Source organism: Phalangium opilio, unplaced genomic scaffold (assembly GCF_054372755.1).
Source record: "Phalangium opilio isolate 3A_F unplaced genomic scaffold, DU_Popi_V2 ptg000217l_1, whole genome shotgun sequence".
Taxonomy (NCBI): Eukaryota; Metazoa; Arthropoda; class Arachnida; order Opiliones; family Phalangiidae; genus Phalangium; species Phalangium opilio.
In genome coordinates, this window is record NW_028324218.1 from 498,508 (window position 1) to 517,480 (window position 18,973).

An 18,973-nucleotide genomic window follows, 5' to 3' on the forward strand; every position below is an offset into this window, starting at 1 on the left:
GCAAATGCAAGTGTTGCCATGCAGTAAATTAATTTCTCTATATAAACGTGCATAACATCTTGAGGAAATAAATAAATAAAAAAAATCTACTTCCGTTTTAGTTAACGCCCCCTTTTTTATCTCAATTATACTTCCGAATGTTAATTAATTAGTTCCAATCTGTAGAAGGTCAAGGGGTACCCCGTTTTCCCGCCATTTTATTAATAAGGCGCGAAAAAAAATGACTCAAACACTCTTCAACCTTACTTGGTAGAATGGGCAAACGTTAACGCGGATGTATATTTAATATTAAACGTTATAGGAGAGGAAATAGTGCGTTTGAATTAATGTGGAGTTTTGTTCAATTTAATACGGTGCTCCCTCTATCGTACGAGAGAGGGAAATAGAGAATGAATGTTCCAGGAGGTCCCTGGAAATTTGGGGAATTTTTGGGGCTAAAAGATGCTAATTTCAATTAATTATAAAGGTTCACAGAGAGGCAAATCAAAGAAATGAAATTGGTGGGACCCAGCTGTGCCCTTGAGCCAGCAGCATTCATTCATACGTTTCTGGGAACACTGGGGAATACAGATTTCAAAAAGAGTGTTTATGCAATTCATTTAAGTTTTGCCAGACCGTTTCTAAGCCAATAAAATAATTGTATTATATTTTAAGGAATTATTTTCAATTTTAAAACGTCATAACTAACTCTATTTAAACAAAATTTCCTGGAAAATTCCTTAAGTTTATGATAGCCCTAATTGTCCTCTATACAACGATACTAATTAATAGGGTCTAACTTAATTAGGTATCGAGATAATCAACTTTTAATGAATAAAAAAATTAAATAAAAAACATCAATATAATAATAACAAAAAGAACAGACACACATTACGGACGATTCTGACACTTTTCATTATGCTTCGTGACGTGGCACGAGCTTAGTTGTAGTCATAGTTGAAGCGTATAAATTTGACAAGTTGAAAACTTACGGGCAATTACGCTTTAAGTATCGCTCCCTTCTTGGCAAATCCCCCTTCCCCCTCCAGGTCTGGTCTTGCCTTTAATGCAATTTCACATTTACTCTGGGTAGCTTCTTGACTTAAGGGGGAGCGTCTATTAAAGTCGTTCATCACTTTAAATTACAACACCTACAGCTACATATAGCTCGAGTTCCCCGGGTTTTCTTACTATGTCGATTTAGGAAAAATTTATCCCAGACCCCATGAAAGAAAAAAAAAACGCATTTACATTTATTAAATTACCCATAAGAAAGTTATTTCTTTATTAGAAGTGACGTCATTTTATATTTTGTGTCGTAAATCCTTATACGTCAGTCCGATATCAAAATCGAAGGTGGCAATATATTCGTCTCGAGTCTAGCTTTAAAATGAGTACAAACAAGACGTATTTCACATCTGTTATAGGACTAAAGCTGACCTAAACCTTTTATGGGACGAAAGTTGACCCTAAAGGTCAATATTAATATTTGTAGTTGGTATTCTCTTACACCTTATGACACTAGAATGAATGTTTAAATAAAAGAGGTTTGGGTAAAATTATCGAAAATACTGGGGTCACTTTTATGGTCAATTGTGGTCAGTTTGACCTTCAAATGGTTCGAACCCCGTCTTGTAAGTACTCAAATGAAAGGTCTCGAGTTTCCCTACACTAATACGACCATACAGTAGCGATATAACCATCGTGTTTCGAACAATTTTCTAAAAAGCGTATTTTTTCAAATTTCTCTTCACAGGGAGCAAACGTACGCTTACATCGAGAAGAACATGGCTCGCCGTACGATCACGCGCGCATTAAAAGTATGGAGCGACGCGGCAAATTTGACTTTTACGGAAGTTGGAAGACCGGACGCGGATATCGTGGTCAGTTTCAGAAAAAGATACCACGAAGACGGATATCCCTTCGATGGGCCCGGTTCCGTCTTGGCCCACGCATTTTTTCCGGGTGAAGGAATCGGAGGGGACGCCCACTTCGACGCCGATGAGAAATGGGTCGCGTCCGATCGCGAATTAAAAGACGACGGTGAGTTAATATACTTCGTTGAAATTAACGAACTTCTGGTATCGGCAACAGCATAAAAATCACGTCTAAAACTAAACCGCACTTTCTGCAATACGGCTTCATTTTTGGGCAGGATTAAAACTGAATTTTTAAGGCTTCTACTATGGATGATGTAGTTGCTAAATTGAATAATTTATAGCCTAGTCTTTGAGCGAGTTAGACAGAATTCTCAGAGAAAAAAGGAATTGAATTGTTATGATTTTTACAATTATCTTTATCTAATTACTTAATCATGAATTAACCAGGATTAAAAGAAATCTCTCAGATCAGTGAACCCATTGCTACAAATGTCAATTAGACAATATAGAATATTACACGCTACTTAGTGTTAAGGTTCAAACTAAACCCAATTATAAAACAATTAATTAAGTCAACCCTTTGCAACGGTTATTAGTCACAATTCGAATTATTCTATTATGCTAATTTCAAGAAATAATTACCGGAATTAAATTAATTTAAATTAACGTGTCCGGTGAGTGTTAGTTCAATTATAAAATTAATATTTAATTTGTTCTTGAAATTTAATTATTATAGTTAAATATAAGAAGTTGGGTTTGAGCTGGTTTCCAAAAATAGTATACGCCAGGGGTACTGTTGAGCTACGTTTAAAAAGGTCCCTGAATGTCTCTAAGTAAATATATCTAAGATGGGTGTGTTGTTACAGGACACGAGAGTCAACAGCTATCAGTTTGAGCTGAGACATCACCACCGGAAGTGAGTTTTTACGACTTCCGGATTGGGAGAGGCGGGAAAACAACTCACGGTGGTGATGGCGAGCCTCTATTTTATGTCTCTAGACAGTTAAGAAGATTTAGCCCAAATCTGCCCAATAGTTTTAGCTTAACTACTCTATTTACGAGTTTAAATTTAAAATATTTTAAGTTGCACTTTGGAACGTCGTAACTCTGGTTCTATAAGAGATACGGGGATGTCCTTTGAGTATGTTATAGTCCTATTTCTTAGCTATTCAACGATACATAATACTTAGGAGTTACAACAATCAGGGTACGAGTAATTAAAGAAAACGTTCATAAACATAGTCCCAAAAATAAAATTTGAGGATTTAAAATTTCAAATATTTTAAGTTATACTTTGTGACGTCATAACTCTGGTTCTATAAGAGATACGGGGATGTCCTTTGAGTATGTTAAAGCCCTATTTCTTAGCTATCCAAAGATACTTGGGGGTTACATCGATCAGGGTCCGAATAATTAAGCAAAATGTCAATTAACATAGTCCCAAAAATAATATGAAATAATCAATTTGCAACTAATGTCAGTTACGTTAATTTGGCACCAAATAAGATAGGGCGGAGTGTTATTTGGTGTAGAGGTCCATCGGGAGTAAACAGTTGTAATACACAAAGACGGACATCTGTGATGTTTTCCAAACTAATGACTTCACTATCTACTAAATGAATCCAAGGAGATAGTTAGGGCGTGTCCAACCAAAGTTAGTTTTAGAGCCGCCACTAACACCAGGGGTCAGACGGGGTCAAACCGTCAAGAGATCAGATGAGATCATGACAGATTATGCCATCCTTTGGGAGATTCGTTACAGTTTTTGTTACAACGCCTTTATGTTAACCTAACAGTCATTTCAAATCATCTTTGGTTGGGGGGCCGTCCATAAATTAAGGCATGTCGGCTCAAATCTTTATTAATGCCCCCCCCCCTTGTTTCAATGTACTCTAGTACTATTTTTTTATGTAAATACTACATTAGTTGTGAGTACTCTAATGAAAGCTCGCGACGAATTACGCTAGAATAAAGCTGTAAAATGAGTGTAAATTTATGTTGGGCCAGGAATCTGATTGGTTTAGATTTTTTATGACGTCATTGATTTGTTTAAGGGTGTAAATATAGGTTGTGAGTACTCTAATGAAAGCTCGCGACGAATTACGCTAGAATAAAGCTGTAAAATGAGTGTAAAATTATGTTGGGCCAGGATTCTGATTGGTTTAGCGATTTAGTGACGTCATTGATTTGTTTAAGGTTGTTGTAGATATAGGTTGTGAGTACTCTAATGAAAGCTCGCGACGAGCTCGATTTAATTAAGTAGTTTATTATTAATTTCAATTAACCCAATTAATTAAAAATCAATATTAAAGTTTCAATCGGTTACGTAAACTGAATCTACTTAATTATTCGGGGTTTATTTTGCTCGGAAGTAATAAATATTGACTCAAATTCGAAATGCAGTTCGTGCATTATTTAGATAGAGGGGATTTTCAGTAAATACTAAATTTACAATGATGCGAAATTCGAAAGTCAAATACCAAAATCTCATAACATAATAAATAAATAAATTATGAATAAGGGAATATTCGCTATAAATTCCGTTGAAAGTCAAAGGAGTAACAGCGCACCATATTAATCCCTTATTCATTTAATATAATAAACTATATTATCTGCCATTAATATCTCAATTTCTACGTGAAAATCCTTTTGTTTTTTTAAAAAAGATGACTTCTAACGTAAGTTCAAAGGTCAAAGCGAGAGAGCTCCTAATAAGTACTTTAGGGAATTGCCCGAGAAATGTCTTTTTTGATTAAGTTCAAGATTTCAACTTTTCCCAGTAGTTTTAAAGGGAGCTTAGAATTCCGAAATTTGCTAAGCCTTGGCAAGCCCGAACTACTAAATACTTCAAAAATAAATTATGATCTTCAGTTAGCTAGCTGTCTGAGATCAAAGTTATAATTATAGAGGAACTCGGAGACAATTAATTTTGACAACTTTAGTCCTTTAAGTTTGGAGAAATCTCGAACATAAATCTTAACGCCGACGCAGTGTTTGTTTCACTTTAAGTTTGGGAAAATTCAAGGGGATTAGTGGCTTTAAAGTACTAGACCCACATCTTGAGTTAAATAATAGTTTTAAAGTGATAATAAATAAATAAATATATATAAATAAATTCGATTAAGGTTAGTTTATGAGATATTGCAATTGACGTTAGATATTTTGATTTAATTATGGATTATTTTTGTGGAATTTTAATTTTTATCACGGATTAATATTAGTTTAAGGATTATAAATTTATTTATTAGTTAATTATAGTTAATCTAAATTAGTATGGGCCTAATTTCAAACGAAGGTCAAGCGCGTGTCGTTCTAATTCGACCCCGGTCTGAGTTCAATAGTTATAGCAAAATGGCTGCTAACAGCCCAATATTAAAATGCCAAGGCTTAAGAAAGCTTAAGATTTCGCATTATAGGTTGATAAATACGATATTTACACGTTTAAAAACTATTGTAATTAATAGAAATATCATTTACCTTTAATTTGAATCCGTTGATAATCCATTAACGGCGACTTGAAACACATTATACGCTGATTTTCAATCCATTAGTCAAATCGGGGGTTCTTACACCAAGTCACATAAATCCATGTAATCCACAACGTTATCGAACGAATTAAGCCGATAATTTTACATATTTATATTAAATACGTTATACTTAACTATAATCAATCATTATTTTGACCGAGTAATTAAAAATATACCCACAATCTAATTAAAACTTTACTATTATGTTACCGTATCTGCCATTACTTAAAAATGAAGCAGAATAGCAGACAACAAGTCATGGGGTCAAACATGGGTCAAAGCCAAAGGTGCTGAACTGCAGAAGGTTTTTTTTTAAGAGATTCAGAGTTGACAACTGTTGAGTATGAAACACTACCCCTAAAGCGCGGGAAACTAAGAATTAGGCTCGGGAATTTAAATTTTAAACAAGTAAATCTTATAATTGATAGATTTTAATATTTATTTTTCAGCTATAAACCTATTTTCCGTGGCTGCCCATGAATTTGGTCACTCTTTGGGTCTATCTCACTCGTCTATTCAGGGGTCATTGATGTTTCCATATTATCAACACATTAGTGACAACTTTAAACTGCCCTACGATGACACTGTAGGAATTCAACAACTATACGGTAAGAAATAACTACTCGATCCGCGCTCGCAGCTTGCATCGTGATGCGCCGTGATCGAGTGGGCTATGTAATCAGTGCACTTTTTTGAACTTAAAGAGCAGACGACAGAAAGAAATTAGGCTTAAAATTTAAAAATTGTACCGAGGCTTAGGAATACAAATTGGTGGGGCAGTAATAGGCTTAAACGAGTAGAAAAATTTGAAGATAACGAACTAAGGGTTAACGATACAGTTTCAAATGGAATTTGACTATCAAGAATTTGAAGATCTTGAATAAATTAAAAAGGGAAAAGATCAGAAAGAAAATATCAGCATTAAAAATCTAATCGATCTAAGATGAAAGTTGGGTATTTAAATATTTAAAAGGCACCGAGTTTTCGAATAATTTGTCTTTGATCTTTTCAAATATTTATCCATACACAAAGTGAATTAAGGTAGCCTATGAATAAAATATGATGTTGTTATGGCAGCCTTTAGGATGCGAGGCTTAAAACCAACCGAGGCTTAGAGTAGTACCCGGCAAAGTTAAGCGGCGCCAAGAGCAAAAAAAAAAAAAAAGACATTCGCGTATTTTGCATACCTGAAGAGACACAGTTTGTAATGCATAGAGATAAATGCTTGGAGAAAAGAGGTGAAATGGAGTAGTAAAGTAATCTGCATACTTATAACGTAGCCTCTATAAGTCCTCCCAGCATCCTCAGTGGAGGGACTTTAGGAAGGTCGTACGTGGTAAAAATACGTGGAAAATGCCCCCTGTCTTAAAATAGAAGCCAATTCGTGAGCTCTTAACAATCCCCTATATACCAAAGGTAGGGGCGTGCACGACATGGCCCACTAACGTCACTACTCCATTTCACTATTCTCCTCCAAGGATGAATTACCTAAATGCAAACTGATGTATATATAGCCTCTTTGAAGATGAAAGGGCACGTCTATAAATAATTAAATGCCAAGGCAATATACATCGAGTACCCTAAGGGGTTTTCCATAAAGTTTAAAAAAAATTATATTTTTTGTAAATGGTTTACAGGTCCTAAAAACCGTGTTAAATGGGCTTCAATGCCACCTATGGCCCCTACGAGACCACCAAAGACTGAGAAACCAAAAACGAGACCCACAGTGCAAGGTGGTAACCCTAATTCCAACCCCGATTCGCCCGATGAAGCTGAACCCCCACAAACATGCGATACAAGTCTGGATGCTATTGCCACAATTAGAAATGAAATTTTTATATTCAAAGATTGGGTAAGAATTATTTTTAAATTAATATATTTGATTTTCAATTAAATTTAATTATTATGATTATTAGTATTTTTGGCGACGGGATGACCGTGGTTTAAAAACGAAACACCCTGTGGCAATTGATATCTTCTGGTATGGTGTACCATCGGACGTTGGCAAATTTGACGCGGTTTATGAGAGACGAAGCGATTCCAAAATTGTCTTCTTTTCAGGTACGTTTTAATTAATATCTCTTAAACTAATTAATTTGCAAAGAAATAATTAACACCATCGTATTAGGTATAGTTTGGGTTATAACTGCTCAAATTTTGGTGCAAATTCATTCAACCAGTTTCGAGAAATAATAATTTTTGCAAACCTATCTCGCCCCATAGACTTAACATTGACGAAACATGATTTTAAATTAATTTTTATCTTTCAAACTAATTACTCGATTAACTAGTAATGAATACCACCGCATTGGGTATAAAGTGGGCTACAATCGAGCAAATTTTGGTGCAAATTCATTCAACCAGTTATGAGAAATAATAATTTTTCCAAACTTATCTCGCCCTATAGACTTAACATTGGCGAAACATAATTTTAAATAAATTTTTATCTTTCAAACTAATTACTCGATTAACTTATAATGAATACCATTGTATTCAGTATAAAGTGGGCTACAATTGTGCAAATTTTGGTGCAAATTAATTAAACCAGTTTCGAGAAATATTAATTTTTGCTGACCTATCTCGCCCCATAAACTTAACATTGACGAAACATGATTTTAAATTAATTTTTATCTTTCAAACTAATTACTCGATTAACTAATAATTAATACCATCGTATTGGGTATAAAGTGGGCTACAATTGAGCAAATTTTGGTTAAAATACCCCGAGCCATATTTAAGAAAAATCATAAATTAATTTTTGAAATCGCTAATGTTAAAATTAATTAATTCATTTCAGGCCAAAAATACTGGATATTTCACGCGAATAACCCTGAACAGGGTTACCCTAGGAACATAACTGAACTGGGATTACCCCCAAACTTACGTAAACTCGATTCCGCCATGGTCTGGGGTCATAATGGCAAAACATATTTCTTCAGTGGTAACCAATACTGGAGATTTGACGAAAATAGGGGCAAAGTTGACCCCGATTACCCTAGAAATATGGCCCTATGGAAGGGCGTACCGACCAATATGGACGCTGCCTTCCAACATAAAGGTACAGTAATTAATTTAATTTTATATCAGGAATACATAAAGCTAATTGGAATAATTGCGCCCCAAATATATCATATGTTAATTTCTATGCATTAAAATATTTTTAGGCATCACGTATTTCTTCAAAGGTAAACATTACTGGAAATTCGACGATAAAATAATGAGGACCACTCCAGATTCACCTAAATTAATATCTGAAACGTGGTTTAATTGCCCATCCAATGGGATGCCAGTGCCCTTACCACCGATAGAGGGCGCCTCTAGATCAGCCAATTCCGCGGCAAATTTAAATTCAAGGACGCATATTAGTTTATTTAATTCGGTTATGATGTCGGTGACGTCACTACTATACGTATTTTTAAAGACCGCGGCGTGACCTAAACCTTAATTAAAACAACCCTAATGGTAATTAAAAAAATTTCAGCCAAGGCTTAAGGTGGAAAAAAAAATCGAGCAAATTTAAGTTAAGAGATTACGCCCTAAACAATGCAATATTTTTGGAAGAGTATATACCTCGTTGCAGTCTTGATATGGTACCAATTACCAGTGAAATTAATACAAAAACGGGGACTTTTTAAGATTGCAAATATTTTAAGGAGAATTAACTACTACTTTTGAATCTCGTAGAAGAACGAATAAACGCGTCTGACGTCTGCGCATGCGCGAAATTGGTCACGTTTTTGATGATCAATTTATGGTGATATATTATTAAGAAAAAAAAATACCTTCGTGTCAAAATAATTCAAAATTGAATTATTTCAAATTTCAAATTTGAAAATATTTTGAACATAGTGTTTGGTGCAACTTGTTTTTTATCCTATGTTTTTAATTAAAAAAGAAAAGAAACCGAAGGTGCTCATTTTATATTTTTTTTTCTAAGAATAATGTTAATTAGGGTTAAATTAATTTTTAATTAATCCTTAATTAACATTAATTATTATTCATTATTTTATATACAAGCTAGTCCCTCATTTTTTTAAAAAAAAATTCCAGTTTTTTTTTTTAATATAAGTGTAAAAAAAATTAATTAATTAAAAACCTAGATTTGTTAAGTTAAATTAAAAATTGCCCTTAATTTAGCAATTAACTAATTTTTGCATTAACTTTATAATTAAAGTTAACTAAAAGGTGAAGGGTTTAAAAAATAATAATTCGTTCTTATTAATTTATTGCTTATTAATAAATTAATCAAGGTTAATTTTTCCGCTCTCTAAATTAATTTAAATGTACTAATTAAAATATTAATTAAATAATTAAGACACCCGACTTTTTTTCATCTATGCTTATAATAACCCGCTTAATTCTAATTAATTAAATTACCTTAAATATTTATTTAAATATAAACCACACAATCATGTGCTATTCATCAATTTAATTATCTATAAAATTAAACTAGAAAATTAATGTATAATTATTATTTAAAAATAAAAATTAATTTTAATTTTTTTTTAATTTGGGCGCAATTTTTTTTTGTTGAAAAGCACGTGGTGTATTCCCGCCCAAAATAAAGCCACGTGGTGTGCCCTAAACTAAACTATCTGAATTAAAAAAAAATTAATAAATAAATAAATAAAAATTTAATTTCCATGATTCATTATGAAATATATACTACGATGTCAATGAATAAACAGTATTTAATGAAAATGTGTTTGGAGTCCTTGAATTTTAATGTAAAATTTAATTTAAATTAAATAGAACAGGGTTGCCACGGAATTTTCAGCCTATTTTTAACCTATTTCTATTAAACCAAATTTTTTATTTAGATTTTTTTTTCATCGTAGACCGTCTTTATTTTTTAGACATTTTCGCGGTCCCGATTGGCCTACTGCGCACGCCCTCCTACACCTTATCCCGATAAAAAATCGCGCCATAGTTGATCAATTTAATTTATAAATGGCAAACCCGTTAAGCGTAACGCGAGTGCACTTCTTGAATCGTAACGCTGCCTCTCAATCTTTAACTCCTGTCGGCGTTGGACTCAATTTTACCCGTGTCGCGCTTTTGGTGGACCCCGTCGCCGCGCTTTTGGTGGACCCCGTCGGCCCTTTTTGGTGGACCTCATCGAGTCAACAGCTGAAACTGGTATTGTGCGTAGGGTTTTACCATGCAAGCATTTTAAGTTATACTTTGGTTTTAATGACATATCCGCTAAATACACAAGGCATGTCCATGAGATGCCGCTTTAGATTTGCCATTTATATCAGGTTATACCGTTATTCGTGTTTTAACGGTTACGGGTTGAGTTTATTCTTGTCTATTAGTTGAGTCGGGCTAGTGATGTGTCCGCGATGCGCGTCTTAATCCCATTGTTGCCGCCTAGCTAGGATTGTCTCCTCGCTTGTGTTCTATATATTAACTTTGTCGCTAAGCGGGGTAGTGACGAGGATCGGTGGCAGCGTGTTAGGCCGTTCTTTTAAGGGATGTGTCCCGAATTTTTCATATAATTTAGAGTTGTTTTCAAGTATATAAGGGGTTATTATGGAAATCGGGTATTTCTGCTAATCTCCAAGCATTGGAAGGACTAAGTTCCAGCCAATGCGCTTGAAAGTAATAATATTCGGGTAGAAATTTAGAGAAATGCTCGAGTCGCGAAGAAAAGGCAAACTAGATTCGGCTTTGAATGATACATTTTTGTCGTTTTTTCCACTTACATCCTTCTAAGTGTTCATTTTACTTTCCCTTTAATTTCAGAAAAAAAAATGGCAACCAACCAAAACGGTAAGTAAAATTCGTTTTCTTGTTAGGCGATTCATTTACAATTCAAAACCAATTTTTTATTTCGAAAAACAGAGGATCTCAAAAAGCCTTTGGATCTTGGTAAGAACTTAAACTAATCTAACCTAACTTTTTAACGTTAACTAAACGCTGGGATTTAATCGAAATTTCTAATAATTGTTCTTATTATTATTTATAATGAACTTGGAGATGAAGCTATGAATAATTATAATCCGGATAAAATTGAACAAGAATTACGTAGTATTAAATTTGCCAATTGTTTCAATTATTTATTGACGCGAGACAATGGAGAATCACTCAAACAATTGAAGAAATATAACGAAGAAAAACTTAAACAGCAAAATGACGTGGGTCAAATGCAGTTAGTCAAAAATACGAGAGGTCAGCGATCTTCCGTTGAACAGGATGACGCATTGGATCCGTTAGCGATGGAATTTGACCAATTTGAACGTCGCATTCAAATTCTCAAGCCCAAGGTTCAAGATAAAATCACATTACTAGAAAGTCAATTGGCAAACAAAGTTAAACGGCAAAATGACGTGGGTCAAATCCAGTTAGTCAAAGATACGAGAGGTCAGCGATCTTCCGTTGAACAGGATGACGATTTGGATCAGTTATTGACGGAACTTGACCAACTTGAACGTCTCATTCAAATTCTCAAGCCTAAGATTCACGATAGAATCACATTACTAGAAAGTGAATTGGCAAAGTTCACATTACTAGAAAGTGAATTGGCAAAGTTCACATTACTAGAAAGTGAATTGGCAAAGTTCACATTACTAGAAAGTGAATTGGCAAAGTTCACATTACTAGAAAGTGAATTGGCAAAGTTCACATTACTAGAAAGTCAATTGGCAAAGTCAATTGGCAAAATTAAGAGTATTTTAAAGTAATTCATGGAGATGAAGACTGAAGTTTTAATTTAATTTTAAACTAATCTATCTCTAATATCCATTATGATTATGTACAGATGGTTATAAAAATAAGGATTTTTCATTAGTGTAACTTATATAATATCTCTTCCCCCCTACATACTTTTTAAGCCTTTCTGCATGTTTTACTTATTTTCTTTAAAAAAACTTAATATCGTGATTAAATAAAGTATCTTGTGTCAAACCAATCTCTCATAATCTTTAACCAAGGCTTAAATGCCCATTTTAGGTTCGTTCTTAAGGTAACGTAGCGTTAATACAATAGATCTATTTCAATTGTGATCGTGTCAGTGCCTAGGTTTAACAGGGTTGCCACGGATTTTTCATTTCAAAATTCCCCTGATTTTTCCAGGTTTTCCCCTAACATACTAAAACCAATTTTCAAACTTCCACTAACGGAAAAGTAAGAATGCGGCCTTTTAAAAGTTCCTTATTTATCATCAGCTTTGAACTTACAATTATGCTAATTCAATCACCGTTTTTGAAACTACTATTTAGTAGTTATTAAAACTTTATTAGGTACTATCGGAAACAGTTAATGTAGGCCTATAGAACGATATTGAGCTGGTGCGCCTAGTGGGCCGTCGCTACACATTTTCAAGTCAGTATGCAATGGAAATTCCCTGACTTTTACGACAATTTTCAAATTCCCTGACTTTTCCAGGTACTGTGGCAACCCTGTAGAAATTTCCCAAACCTTTAAAATTTAAATCAAATCCCCATTTAATTCCGTGATTTTATTGCCAATTTAAAATTAATTAATAAAATAATAATAATTTTCAAACCTTACTGAAGCAATGTTCCTTGACGTTTCAAGGAAACCCTATAAGAATTCCGTGAAAACCTGGATCTCCCGCCCATAAAATCACTTTGTTTAAAAAAAATCTCGTATTTATTTAAATATTAAAAATTCCAAACTTTATTATTATTATTAAAAAAATATTAAAATTATAAATAGGTTCGTATAAATACTCATATAATCACCATGAATTCATTGCGACAATATTCATGATAAAAATATGCCTTAAATATTTTGTTGGTTTTAGTGATTATGAAAGAAATAAAATTAAAATTAAAAGAAAAGCTCAATTACTAAAATAGTATCTCATCAAAAACAAACGAAAAACTCATTTAATTACTCAATTAGTTAGTTAATTAGAGACATTTGTATATTTGGCTACAATATTCTCGACCTTCTCAAAACAACTTATAAAACTTTGGTCCTCTAAACCATGTTTGGCATAATGGTGTAAATAAGCCCTCGAATGGTACATGGTCCAAGCCTTGTCAACAACACCGTCCAGCTGTGGTAAAAAACTTTGGCTATTTGTGGCCAAAGTGGATGACCGGTTCAAACGGAATAATGGTAAAGGATGGTACAATGTATTTAAACGATGTTCTTCGGGCATCCAACTGGCGTATCGCAGTGATTTAAGTAAAGACACGTCAACGTTCTTGGACTCGGAACCACGTAGTACCAGTAAATTTGCCAAATGAATGTTGTGTTCTATTTTCAGATATTTTTACCAATTTTTTTTTACTAATTATGACTTGTTTCAAGTTACCGTAACTTGTTTATTTATTTGAGCCTCGATTTAAAAATTAATGGTACCATTTGAAAGCCGACATTCAATAGAGTAATAGCACCAAGTTTCATTAATTTTAGGCCTCAAATAAGGAAGATATCTTCAAATGAATAATAGTAAAAATAAAACTCGGTTTCATCTGAATCTAATGTAACTATTAAGTTCTAAAACTGACGATAACTTTTTAATTAAACTCTCAATTTAAAAATAAATGGTAGCATTCGAAAGCCTATATTCGATAGAGTAATAGCACCGAGTTTAATAAATAATAGGCCTCAAATAAGGAAGATATCTTCACATGAACTATAATAATAAAATTAATTTGCTTCATCTGAATCTCATATAACTATCAAGTCCTAAAACTGACCATAACTTTTTAATTAAACCCTCAATTTAAAAATCAATGGTAGCATTCGAAAGCCGATATTCGATAGAGTAATCGCACCGAAACTCATAAATAATAGGCCTCAAATAAGGTAGATATCTTCAAATGAATTATAATATTAATAAAAAAAACTTCGGTTTCATCTCAATCTCATATAACTATTAAGTCCTAAAACTGACCATAACTTTTTATTATGACCCTCAATTTAAAAATGAATGGTACTATTAAAGCCTAAATTCCGTAGAGTAATAACACCAAATTTCAAATCTCCCCCCCCCCCCCAAAAAAAATACCAAAAATTAAATAAATAAATAAAACACAATAAAACTAAAGTAACTTTGAAAACACAAAGAGATAGATCAGATAAAAGGGATTTCCATAAAGTACGTTCGAGCTGACCTTATTTGGAAGTAAATATACACTTTTAAAGTATATAACAAGGTCTAACTTGGGTGGTTTACTATCTTTATGATCTTAGCGTGAGCAAATAGGGGGGCGTTTAAAAAGTAAGAAAGAAACCCGTTTTAAAGAAGAAGGAGGTGTTGTTGGTTTTGGTTTTCTTACCTTTGGCAGTTTGTTGAGCGAGGCTTCTATGAAGTGATTTAATGAGAGACGGCCAACTGTAGGAACTAAAGGGGGCCGAACGGTCCGTCTCTTGAGGCACCGATAAAAGACGAACTAATTTAAAACTCGGATGAGATCCCAATTTGCATAGAATATCAGCTGGCATGAAAATATACAATAAATAAAAAGAACCCTTTGAATTTAACGTTTAAAATTTGAATTTCACACGTCACAAACGACTAGCAACACTCGACCCCCCACGGGCCCACACTATACATATAAGCAGAAGAAAATAGGGGAAGTACGTATTCTTAGCTATTTCGCGAGACGTCACTTTATCGGTTTTTTCGCGCCACTGAATATCCGCTTTTTTTGGCGGGAAACCGCGGATGAATACAAGAAACTATTTTCTTCGAAGGTTCGTCTGCTATCCAGCTGAATGCTGATTTTGTTATGGTACCTGACTTCTTGAGTTTACTATGGCCGAGGCTTAACGAGTCACTCGAATTTGGCGAAAATTCTACTTGAATACCTTTAGTTTTGCCTTTAAAACTTGTCTGGCTTTTCTTGTCACTAGTTTCACGATATACTAAATTACACTGGACAGAACTATCCATTTTTAACTCTTAATTGAACGATAACTTTCAATGTCAATATACCCGGGCGAAAGAAGGACGGAAATCGTCGTCTATACTCTGTAGTTCGGTTTCTCACGGTATGGTGGCGCACCTTCAAAAATTTCTATCGGTTCTCTGCCTATCTCTGATTGGCCAATTTAAAGCGATAGCTTGTTTCTGGGAGAGAAGGACGACTTGCACTAGCTAAAGGTACGAATACGTACTTCCCCTATTTTCTTCTGATATAAGCATAAGTTTTGCTTCGCAGTCCTTAAAAAACTGCATTTATACACAATGCTTGGTGACACTTTTTCAAAACCCACAAAGGGGGGCCAGAAATTTTTAGAAATTATTATATGTATTGCAGTTTGGAATTAAGTTTAATCCGGACGGGCTAAGTAGATATAGATTTAAGGTGGAACTCGTAAACGCAACGCAATTTAGTACAGGCAAAGGCAGGGCGTTGCGCGCGCAATATAATAATAAATTTCGTTTATGAATTCCACCATTACGATACAATTTTATTATTTTTATTAAAAGAAAAAAATGAATTCTGTTATTTTCAAAATTCCCGTTAAACTTGTCTCTAAGGCGAAGGCCTAAATCATCAACTTCTTATAGGGTTTTACGGTCAACTAACAATATTTCCAAATATATACTCCCCGGTATTAGGAAGGGAAGGCGCGCGGCGGCACCTTTGAGCTGGCCGCAAGCGCGGTGGGGTTTCCCCAGCTGCGAGGCTCTCGGCTAAACTTCAAGGATGCCGCTTTAACAGTGCAGATACTACATACCAACGGGTTGAGGAGGGGTTTCCCCAAGAATGTAGCATTCCCCAGACAGGCACAATAGAAGCCGACATTTTGGGAATGCGGAACCGGAAACAGACGCGATAGAATGCGGAAAGACTACGTAACCCTTTCTTTTTAGCTCCATCCACAATTGTATCGTCATGACTGAGTTATAATTTAACGCCCAGACCGAACCGCTTTACTTAGGAAGTTGAAATTTCGCAGGGACGTTATTCTTAACTAGTAGATGATCATTAAGAAATATTTTTGTAATCCGCCGCCATCTTGAAAAATGGAAGCCATCTCTACTCTAGTTGCTATTTACGTTAATCGCGTAGTACTTATTAACTTATTAAGTATATGATTGTAACTAACCTTTAGCCCAATAGACGCGCGACAATTCTGACCAGAAATTTTTAGAAACGCCGCATTTATACCGTTTTTGTTGTAAAATTTTTAATCATAACAAATGTTTGAACTACGCGATTAAAACCAAATTAAACTTAATTTCAAACTGCAATACGTATAATAATTTCTAATTTCTGCCCCCCCCCCCTTTGTGGGTTTGAAAAAGTGCCACCAAGCATTGTGTATAAATGCAGTTGCATAAGTTTATAATTGATACGTTCCATAAGTTTATAAGTGATATGTTCCATAAGTTTATAAGTGATATGTTCCATAAGTTTATAAGTGATATGTTCCATAAGTTTATAAGTGATATAAGCTTATAAGTGATATGTTCCATAAGTTTATTAAGTGATATGTTCCATAAGTTTATAAGTGATATATTCCATAAGTATGACAGTTCAAAATGACGTATTAATAGGCGTAACTTAATTACCATTCGATTTTGACCAAATTCGGTTCAAATTGTAACCCATCCATTTAAAAAAAACAAACCCTAATCTACTGAACTGAACTTAAATCACTTACCGAAATTGGCCTCCCGTTTTTCTTGGTAACTACTGAGATACAAGCTAGCCATTTGACGGGCACCTATGACGTTCAAATTTTTGAGATCAACGTCCTTCATGGCCAAGGATTGGGAACAGCAACGATGTAATTGGTCATTCTCTAACAAACAAATTGAATCCGACACGTCTTGCAAATGACCCAGGGTCAAGAGCGTATTGTAATTTTGAACAGTCACTTCGCCATTACTGAAAGGCCATACAACCTAAGAACAAAACGAAACCACGGGGGGGGGGGAGAAATATGGGGAGGGGGAATAAAGCAGGTGCAAATATAAATAATTATCTACCGCCATAAATAATTTAAACCTATTAAACTGTAAATGGATTCTTTTGGGAAAATATTTACAAATTTGCAATAAATTTCCATGGTTTTAAAGGGCCAGTGACACTATCTAACATTCCATACTGTTCTATCTCTTAGCTCAGTGTCATCCCCCCTTTGAACGGGCGCGTACAGTATCCCCTCTCATAAGAACGCGCCTAGAGGGAGGTAACACAGTCTACACCCTCTCTCTAACGACACTAGACGACCTACGACGGTGGCCCCGCCCCTTTGCGTAGGTTTCTTTGCAAGGATTAATGGGAGTAGAATGTTTTTAACTTTCAGTGTATTTATTTTTTTTGACCTCTGTGAACTCTGAACCCCAGCCGTTTTTAAATTAGTACCGACGAGCGCGCAATTAGGGCCATCATATAACCCCCCCCCCCAAAAAGGCTTTCTTCGAACCATTACAGTATCCCTTTGAAAGTTCAAGTTGAAATAAAAATCTACCCACACAAACTTTAACTAATTTACATAAATATAAATATAAGTAAGTTAATTACAAAAATTGTAAATGAAATTTCAAAAAAAAAAAATACATTTACATTACTAAATTAAAAATATACTCAAAAAACCCCACACACCTGCATGCTAATTATAATGTATTTTTTTAACGAACGGAACAATTAAAACTTACTTGATTAATTAGGGGAGTTTGAGGATAATTTTCTCTGAGTGCCTCTGATATAAACGTCCCTAATCCACTCCCCGTTCCTCCAGCGCAAGACATGACAACCAAGAAACCACCCAAATATTCGCATTGTTCAACTTCTTTTTGTATTAAATTAAGAATATCTTCTTTTGAGGGGCTACCATGCCCGTAATAACCATACGCCCAATTATTCCCAGCCCCTTGTTTCTTAAAAAACGCGTTTTGTGGCGCGTACTTCCATTTTCCAGTTTGTTGAGAAGAGTATTGTATTTGTTTAATGACCTAAAATAACCCTCGAAAATTAATTGAAACCGAATTAGGCCTAAGAAACTGTATAATAAATCTTACTTTCGGTTCAGTATCGACTAATATTGCTCTAGGAATGTGAGTTTTTTCGTTTTCAGAGTATTTAAAAAACCTATTTCCGAGAAAAACGTGGGTATTTTTGATGTAAACATATTTTGACAGACCAAGGCTTAGCAAAATCAAATTTATATTTTAGTTTTGGCGCAATGTGATAAGGCGTTCATGGAAACTCAACAGATAAACCGGTTTTGGAAAAAAGTCGCGTATGGCTTATTTTTAAAGTATTAATATAATTTTTGAGACTTAGGCTTAATGACTACGCCAACTTTAATTATTATTAATTATTAAAACTGTAAGCTTACCGATCACCAAGCTCTTGACGGTAAGCAACATTTCCCACGACATTAGCGGCAGCGGATGTCAAAGCGCCGTGCCCATTTTTGCCCCGATGGCTATTCTCCGACGTTACATTTTGTATTTGTCCGCTGATTTCGTTGAAAAAATCGAATCCTAATTGATTCCCACACTGCCCTACTTGCACCACTATGATAGTCATCCATTAGACTTAAATTAAACGCTTTAAAATAATGTTAATTAAACCATTAAAGCGCGCGACCGTCTGATTGTCAACCTTCCGCCGTGGATAACACGCGGGAAATGAATAAAAA

At 34.4% G+C, this 18,973-nt stretch overlaps 2 protein-coding genes across 4 annotated transcripts in view; one reads left to right on the top strand and one right to left on the bottom strand.

The window, feature by feature from the left end:
• The window catches only part of LOC149615374 (stromelysin-1-like), a 40,866-nt gene extending 30,779 nt beyond the window's left edge, over positions 1 to 10,087 (top strand). Inside the window, exons 3-8 of the mRNA XM_089857126.1 lie at positions 1,736 to 2,022; positions 5,836 to 5,994; positions 7,024 to 7,238; positions 7,303 to 7,447; positions 8,184 to 8,444; positions 8,551 to 10,087. Coding sequence (XP_089713252.1) covers positions 1,736 to 2,022; positions 5,836 to 5,994; positions 7,024 to 7,238; positions 7,303 to 7,447; positions 8,184 to 8,444; positions 8,551 to 8,819 — 1,336 coding nt within the window. The 3' untranslated portion in view covers positions 8,820 to 10,087. The remainder of the gene's footprint in view (positions 1 to 1,735; positions 2,023 to 5,835; positions 5,995 to 7,023; positions 7,239 to 7,302; positions 7,448 to 8,183; positions 8,445 to 8,550) is intronic.
• A 1,448-nt stretch (positions 10,088 to 11,535) lies between these two features.
• On the bottom strand, positions 11,536 to 18,973 carry LOC149615375 (tubulin delta chain-like). 3 transcript variants are annotated; one of them, XM_089856706.1, is made up of 6 exons: positions 18,668 to 18,973; positions 18,348 to 18,417; positions 17,985 to 18,281; positions 16,985 to 17,228; positions 14,647 to 14,805; positions 11,536 to 11,676 (listed from the first exon to the last, which is right to left on the bottom strand). In XM_089856706.1, exons 1-6 carry the CDS (start codon positions 18,859 to 18,861, stop codon positions 11,669 to 11,671), a joined length of 972 nt encoding a protein of 323 aa, XP_089712832.1. In that variant the 5' UTR covers positions 18,862 to 18,973; the 3' UTR covers positions 11,536 to 11,668. The 3 variants fall into 3 exon arrangements, with proteins under 3 accessions (XP_089712832.1, XP_089712831.1, XP_089712830.1); XM_089856705.1 differs by having other exon boundaries at positions 11,551 to 11,842; XM_089856704.1 differs by lacking the exon at positions 11,536 to 11,676 and adding an exon at positions 13,003 to 13,618.